General features: G+C 61.9%; 1 protein-coding gene across 1 annotated transcript in view; it reads right to left on the bottom strand.

Moving 5' to 3' along the window:
- Positions 1–713: 713 nt before the first annotated feature.
- The window catches only part of CHMP6 (charged multivesicular body protein 6), an 8,796-nt gene continuing 1,249 nt past the window's right edge, over positions 714–8,260 (bottom strand). The window contains exons 2-8 of the mRNA XM_075579796.1: positions 7,162–7,324; positions 6,460–6,547; positions 4,292–4,378; positions 1,945–2,010; positions 1,749–1,829; positions 1,111–1,225; positions 714–766 (exon numbers count right to left, since the gene is read on the bottom strand). Of these exons, the coding sequence (XP_075435911.1) occupies positions 714–766; positions 1,111–1,225; positions 1,749–1,829; positions 1,945–2,010; positions 4,292–4,378; positions 6,460–6,547; positions 7,162–7,324 (653 nt within the window). The remainder of the gene's footprint in view (positions 767–1,110; positions 1,226–1,748; positions 1,830–1,944; positions 2,011–4,291; positions 4,379–6,459; positions 6,548–7,161; positions 7,325–8,260) is intronic.

The raw sequence follows: 8,260 nt of genomic DNA, 5'->3' as shown, positions 1-8,260 counted from the left end.
CCCTTTAACCGCCACTACTCTGTACTGGAGAGTCCCGCTACACACCCCGGCCTCTCCTGGACTGACAGGGTTAAGGCGTTGTAGTCCTCTCTGGCACTAACCTTTTGCCCAGCGCTGCTTTACACCATGAACCTGCCGCATCCTGTACCATTGACAGCTCAGCTTATTATGTAAGGAAGTAGAAAGCCAAGAAACCCTTTCGGTGACAGCAGTTTTACCCTTAGGATATAGAAGGCTGATAAAAAGGACCCCGGCTGCTGGAGTGCCCTATTACTGCAGCAATGTAATCACTCGCCCTTATCACATGCAAAGCACCAACTAAATATAGTGTACACAGCCACGTCCCCTAGAAAAAAGGTCAAAGATAAACGCCCGCAATTGTCAGAGCCTGACCCCGCCCCCGCAGTGACCCCGCCCCCGCCGTGACCCCGCCCCCATCACTGGTTTTAATGATAAAACTAGAGAGTTTCTGTACAAAAATCCAACCCCTCTTCCCCTCCCTTAAGCCCTGTGCTGCTGCAGGAGGCGAGAGGCGTTGCAGAGAAATACTATGGGCTCTTTTCATTAGGGCAACCCAGAGGGGCGATGGGGTGCGGCGCACAGGCAGCCCCGCTCTCTCCGATGGTGGAGTGGCTCCTTTCAGTGTTTTTGATGCCTGCAGCGTCCCCCGTCGGCACAGACTGTCCCTCTGTCCCCATCCACAGAGCGGGAGGTTAAGAGGCGGCCACCAGCTGCGGTTTGGGTTTGTTCTTGACGCCTCGTCTCTCTGTTGGGAGAAAGGAAGGCTTTAAGTATCTCCAGCCACGTACTGCTGGCCGCGCGGGAGGAGAGGCGCCGCGCGGGAGGAGAGGCGCCGCGCGGGAGGAGAGGCGCCGCGCGGGAGGAGAGGCGCCGCACAGAAGGAGAGGTGACGGACACAAAGCGCGAGGGGGGGGGGGGAAGAAAAGGTACGCCGCAGGCACGCCGTGCGTGAGAGCTGGCCGCGGACACACAGCGGGGGGGGGGGGGGGGGAGGGGGAGGGGAAATGAGATGCCACGTGGGGGAGAGGTACCAAGGGCACCCTGTGTAATGCGCAAACCGGGTACTGCAGTGCGATAATCAGCACTTGCCTGGTGAGGTGTCTGGGAGCGGCTCTGCAGGGACTTCTGGGAGCGGCTCTGCAGGGACTTCTGGGAGCGGTTCTGCAGGGGCTTCTGGGAGCGGTTCTGAGAGCTCCATATCTTCCTGCACAGAACAGACATACTAGTGAAATCCATCTCGGACCCGGTGTGAGCCCCAGCAAAGCCACCACTAATCCCTGTACTGCGGGGTGTTGCCAGCACCTCTGGCAGTGAACAGGTTAACACGCAGCCCCCCTTTACCATACGTGCGCCTTCCCAATAGCAGAATAAAGGGCATTTTATCCCAGGTCAGGCCCTGAAAACGCCCCTTCTCTTCCCGCGCCCCGGTAACTGCTAGATAGCCCCGGTTACACGGTTACGCGGTCTCCCCTTTTTACCCAAAACTAGCACCTATAAGTACGTATTTTTGAAAGTGAGACTTGGGAGGGGGTCGATTTCCTCTGGCTGCGGCGTCACTGTGCGGCCAGCGAGCGTTAGTACAGCCAGCCCCCCCTCCCCATATCGTTATTGATTCTCTGATAAGGACAGGGGGAGAAAAGGGGAAAGGAAACACTCGATTGACCCCCCAGTGAGAGACCCCATGAAATTAAACGCCCCTGTTTGGGGGACCCGCACGTCCCACTCACCTGAGTGATGGCTTCCAGTTCCTCCAGAATAGCCTCCTCGTCCTCCGCCGTCAGACTTCCCGACAGAATCTCGTCGATTTGCTGCAAGCAAGAGACGCCGTTATCTATACGCAGCCGCACCTAGCCTGAAGAGCTAACACTCTACTAAAGTTGAGCATCACGGAGCTCGCAGGTTTAATGGGCCTGGTGCACTTACCCGCTGGTATTCAATGCCCTCCTGCGTCTCATCCATGATCTTCTCCACCTCCTCTATGGACATGACCTGGGAAGAGAGACGCGTCACCAGCAAATCTAGCGTCCCCCCCCCCCCCAATATTCATAACATGAGGGCAGCTCGCTGAGTGACACCCCCCAATATTCATAACATGAGGGGAGCTCGCTGAGTGACCCCCCCACATATTCATAACATGAGGGCAGCTCGCTGAGTGACCCCGCCATATTCATAACATGAGGGCAGCTCGCTGAGTGACCCCCCCATATTTATAACATGAGGGCAGCTCGCTGAGTGACCCCGCCATATTCATAACATGAGGGCAGCTCGCTGAGTGACCCCGCCATATTTATAACATGAGGGCAGCTCGCTGAGTGACCCCGCCATATTCATAACATGAGGGCAGCTCGCTGAGTGACCCCCCCATATTTATAACATGAGGGCAGCTCGCTGAGTGACCCCGCCATATTCATAACATGAGGGCAGCTCGCTGAGTGACCCCGCCATATTCATAACATGAGGGCAGCTCGCTGAGTGACCCCCCCATATTTATAACATGAGGGCAGCTCGCTGAGTGACCCCGCCATATTCATAACATGAGGGCAGCTCGCTGAGTGACCCCCCCATATTTATAACATGAGGGCAGCTCGCTGAGTGACCCCCCCATATTTATAACATGAGGGCAGCTCGCTGAGTGACCCCCCCCACATATTCATAACATGGGGCAGCTCGCTGAGTAACCCCCCCCATATTCATAACATGGGGCAGCTCGCTGAGTGACCCCCCCCATATTCATAACATGAGGGCAGCTCGCTGAGTGACCCCCCCCACATATTCATAACATGAGGGCAGCTCGCTGAGTGACCCCCCCCCATATTTATAACATGAGGGCAGCTCGCTGAGTGACCCCCCCCATATTTATAACATGAGGGCAGCTCGCTGAGTGACCCCCCCCCCAATATTCATAACATGAGGGCAGCTCGCTGAGTGACCCCCCCATATTCATAACATGAGGGCAGCTCGCTGAGTGACCCCCCCCCCATATTCATAACATGAGGGCAGCTCGTTGAGTGACCCCCCCCATATTCATAACATGAGGGCAGCTCGCCGAGTGACCCCCCCCCCATATTGATAACATGAGGGGGGGTCTCGCTGAGTGACGGGACCTACGTATGAAGGTGTCGGAGTCACATTGCTAGGGGCTGACAGCCATGATAAGAAATACTGGAGGTACCAGTTAGTTTTGAATTAATGGTCACGGCAACAAGGCACAAATAATGCCTTTTCTTTTTAATATCCGATAACATAACCCCTTCAGTGTCACAGCACCCCCCCTCTCCATCCCAGGACCCTCCACCTCCCCCATTACAGGACCCGCTCACCTCTTCCCCCTCCCCCATATCCCAGGACCCATTCAACGCACCCTCCCCCATCGAAGGACCTGCTCACCCCCCATGTCCCAGAACCCGCTCACCTCTTCCCCCCCCCCCCCCCATGTCCCAGAACCCGCTCACCTCTTCCCCCCCCCCCCCCATGTCCCAGGACCCGCTCACCTCTTCCCTCCCCGCCCCCCATGTCCCAGAACCTGCTCACCTCTCCCCCCCCCCCCCCCCCCATGTCCCAGGACTCGCTCACCTCCCCCCCCCCCCCCCATGTCCCAGGACCTGCTCACCTCTCTCCCCCCCCCATGTCCCAGAACCCGCTCACCTCTTCCCCCCCCCCATGTCCCAGGACCCGCTCACCTCTTCCCTCCCCGCCCCCCATGTCCCAGAACCTGCTCACCTCTCTCCCCCCCCCCCCATGTCCCAGGACCCGCTCACCTCTCCCCCCCCCCCATGTCCCAGGACTCGCTCACCTCTTCTCCCCCCCCCCCATGTCCCAGGACCTGCTCACCTCTCCCCCCCCCCCCATGTCCCAGGACTCGCTCACCTCTCTCCCCCCCCCCCATCTCCCAGGACCCGCTCACCTCTCCCCCCCCCCCCATGTCCCAGAACCCGCTCACCTCTTCCCCCCCCCCATGTCCCAGGACCCGCTCACCTCTTCCCTCCCCGCCCCCCATGTCCCAGAACCTGCTCACCTCTCCCCCCTCCCCCCATGTCCCAGGACCCGCTCACCTCTCCCCCCCCCCCATGTCCCAGGACTCGCTCACCTCTTCTCCCCCCCCCCCCCATGTCCCAGGACCTGCTCACCTCTCCCCCCCCCCCCATGTCCCAGGACTCGCTCACCTCTCTCCCCCCCCCCCATGTCCCAGGACCCGCTCACCTCTCCCCCCCCCCCCCATGTCCCAGGACCCGCTCACCTCTCCCCCCCCCATGTCCCAGGACCCGCTCACCTCGTGCATTTTCTTCAAGCACTCGTTGCCCACTTTTAACCCTTCGATCACTTTCAGCTCTATCTGTGCAAACTCAATGTCTTCGACCTGCCAAAGGAAACCACGGGTTAATTACAGCGAGGGGCGGGGGCGCCATACCATGGTGCTGCTCCCCGGAGAGCCTCCAGCAGCCCATAGAAAAGCCACAGACCCTGAATATCCCGGGAACGTACGCTCTGCTGCTCAGAGATCCGGGACTTAACCATGCGAGTGCCAGAGGGGTCTGCAACGCATTGCGGCTCGCTCTGGCACTCGAGGGGTGTCTGTAAAAATCCTACATTAGAGAATGCTCAAAGTAAGACCCGGACTCGCCCCCCTCAGCCCCGGCGAGGACCACGCAGAAGCACTCTCTCTCGTTACAGGGGGGTTTGCATCTTTGACCTCTCTGCTGCCAAAGCCTCCCACGCAAGGGCCCCTCCAGTGGAGAATGTGTGGAGGGTGTACCCCCACTGCAGGGGCCCCTCCAGTGGAGAATGTGCGGAGGGTGTACCCCCACTGCAGGGGCCCCTCCAGTGGAGAATGTGCGGAGGGTGTACCCCCACTGCAGGGCCCCTCCAGTGGAGAATGTGCGGGGGGTGTACCCCCACTGCAGGGGCCCCTCCAGTGGAGAATGTGCAGAGGGTGTACCCCCGCTGCAGGGGCCCCTCCAGTGGAGAATGTGCAGAGGGTGTACCCCCGCTGCAGGGGCCCCTCCAGTGGAGAATGTGCGGGGGGTGTACCCCCGCTGCAGGGGCCCCTCCAGTGGAGAATGTGCGGAGGGTGTACCCCCGCTGCAGGGGCCCCTCCAGTGGAGAATGTGTGGAGGGTGTACCCCCGCTGCAGGGGCCCCTCCAGTGGAGAATGTGCGCAGGGTGTACCCCGCTGCAGGGGCCCTCCAGTGGAGAATGTGCGGAGGGTGTACCCCCACTGCAGGGGCCCCTCCAGTGGAGAATGTGCAGAGGGTGTACCCCCGCTGCAGGGGCCCCTCCAGTGGAGAATGTGCAGAGGGTGTACCCCCGCTGCAGGAGCCACGAGGTGGTCATTGTGTTGGGAGAGAAAGGCCTTTCCTGCTGGCTCCCTGCGGTGGCGCAGACCCTCGCGGGTGGCGCAGACCCTCGCGGGTGGCGCAGACCCTCGCGGGTGGCGCAGACCCTCGCGGGTGGCGCAGACCCTCGCGGGTGGCGCAGACCCTCGCGGGTGGCGCAGACCCTCGCGGGTGGCGCAGACCCTCGCGGGTGGCGCAGACCCTCGCGGGTGGCGCAGACCCTCGCGGGTGGCGCAGACCCTCGCGGGTGGCGCAGACCCTCGCGGGTGGCGCAGACCCTCGCGGGTGGCGCAGACCCTCGCGGGTGGCGCAGACCCTCGCGGGTGGCGCAGACCCCCGCGGGTGGCGCAGACCCCCGCGGGTGGCGCAGACCCCCGCGGGTGGCGCAGACCCCCGCGGGTGGCGCAGACCCCCGCGGGTGGCGCAGACCCCCGCGGGTGGCGCAGACCCCCGCGGGTGGCGCAGACCCCCGCGGGTGGCGCAGACCCCCGCGGGTGGCGCAGACCCCCGCGGGTGGCGCAGACCCCCGCGGGTGGCGCAGACCCCCGCGGGTGGCGCAGACCCCCGCGGGTGGCGCAGACCCCCGCGGGTGGCGCAGACCCCCGCGGGTGGCGCAGACCCTCGCGGGTGGCGCAGACCCTCGCGGGTGGCGCAGACCCTCGCGGGTGGCGCAGACCCTCGCGGGTGGCGCAGACCCTCGCGGGTGGCGCAGACCCTCGCGGGTGGCGCAGACCCCCGCGGGTGGCGCAGACCCCCGCGGGTGGCGCAGACCCCCGCGGGTGGCGCAGACCCCCGCGGGTGGCGCAGACCCCCGCGGGTGGCGCAGACCCCCGCGGGTGGCGCAGACCCCCGCGGGTGGCGCAGACCCTCGCGGGTGGCGCAGACCCTCGCGGGTGGCGCAGACCCCCCGCGGGTGGCGCAGACCCCCGCGGGTGGCGCAGACCCTCGCGGGTGGCGCAGACCCTCGCGGGTGGCGCAGACCCTCGCGGGTGGCGCGGGGTGGCGCAGACCCTCGCGGGTGGCGCAGACCCTCGCGGGTGGCGCAGACCCTCGCGGGTGGGCGCAGACGCTCGCCGGGGCGCAGACGCTCGCCGCACATCCTTACCATTTTCTCCAGGTTGCTGATCTGGTTGTCGGTTTTCTGCAGGAGCTGTTCCTGGTATCGCTTCTTCTTCAGCAGCAGCTTGGCTTTCCTGGAGGGAGAGGGCGGAGGTCAGGGTCGTGGGGTCGTGTCCCCCAGGCGCCGGGACGGGACACATCACGGCTACCGGGCTTTATTGGATTTGGAAACCCAATTTCTCCCGCTCAGTTACTGAGCACTCCCCCGTCTCACCCCCTATGGCTGCCGCAGACATGCGGGAGATACACAGCCGTCTTTCCCCAGTTGCTTAATTACACTACAACACCCCATTGTGTTTCCTGGAGATGTCCCCCCCTTTAAACACCCCCCACCCCCCACCCCCCCTTAGTTGGTGCCACTAGAACTATTCCCCTTTTGCATCAGAGAAGTGGATAAACCAGGAGCGGCCAACTCCAGTCCTCAAGGGCCACCAACAGGTCAGGGTTTCATCCCTGCTTCAGCGTAGGGGGCTCAATCTGTCTCTGCTGCGGCACAGGTGGCTCAATGTTTGTGGGAGCCACCTGTACTGAAGCAGGGATAACCTGAAAACCTGACCTGTTGGTGGCCCTTGAGGCCCGGAGTTGCCCACCCCTGGATAAACCAATATGAAACGATGCTGCGCCTTTGCCCGATCGCCAGTGATCGTGTCCCTCGGCGTATCACACGGTCACGCTACGAGTCTCTTACTCTTTCTTGCCATCGTGCAGCAGCTGCCGCGCCAGCTCTCTCTCGCGCTGCAGCTGCAGGGAGACCCTCTTCTGGTACTGCTTCAGCTTGTCTCGCTGCTGCTTCAGTGCTGCAAGTGCACACAGATTGCAAACACAATACAAACGGCAGCAAACGCCACACTCTTCTCATCAGGGGCAGATCCGGGAACCGCCACGGACTTGAATGGATCAAGTGACATTTACCGGACCGGAGCCTGATGAATCCCGGCACAAGCGTGATAGCAACACAGTCATTTATTTCTAACGTGTGTTACCCGGGAATCTGCTTGTGCGTTGTAGCAGAGCTAGCTGCAGGCAAAGAGCAGAGCATTGTGTATGTGTGCGTGTATGCGTGTGTATGTATGGGATATACAAGAGGGGGTGAGGGGGGGGGATATACAAGAGATGGGGGGGATATATACAAGAGGAGGGGGGATATATACAGGAGGAGGGGGGGATATACAGGAGGAGGGGGGGGATATACAGGAGGAGGGGGGGATATACAGGAGGAGGGGGGGGGATATACAGGAGGAGGGGGGGGATATACAGGAGGAGGGGGGGGATATACAGGAGATGGGGGGGGATATACAGGAGGAGGGGGGGATATACAGGAGGAGGGGGGGGATATACAGGAGGAGGGGGGGGATATACAGGAGGAGGGGGGGATATACAGGAGGGGGGATATACAGGAGGGGGGGATATACAGGAGGGGGGGATATACAGGAGGGGGGATATACAGGAGGGGGGATATACAGGAGGGGGGATATACAGGAGGGGGGATATACAGGAGGGGGGATATACAGGAGGGGGGATATACAGGAGGGGGGATATACAGGAGGGGGATATACAGGAGGGGGTGAGGGGGGATATACAGGAGGGGTGAGAGGGGATATACAGGAGGGGGGGATATACAGGAGGGGGGGATATACAGGAGGGGGGGATATACAGGAGGGGTGAGGGGGGATATACAGGAGGGGTGAGAGGGGATATACAGGAGGGGGGATATATAGGAGAGGGGATATACAGGAGGGGGGATATATAGGAGGGGGGATATATAGGAGGGGGCAAGGGGGGATATA

Source organism: Ascaphus truei, chromosome 22 (assembly GCF_040206685.1).
Source record: "Ascaphus truei isolate aAscTru1 chromosome 22, aAscTru1.hap1, whole genome shotgun sequence".
NCBI classification, from domain to species: Eukaryota; Metazoa; Chordata; class Amphibia; order Anura; family Ascaphidae; genus Ascaphus; species Ascaphus truei.
The sequence above is the reverse complement of the archived record's forward strand: the minus strand, read 5'-3'. Positions and strand labels throughout refer to the sequence as shown.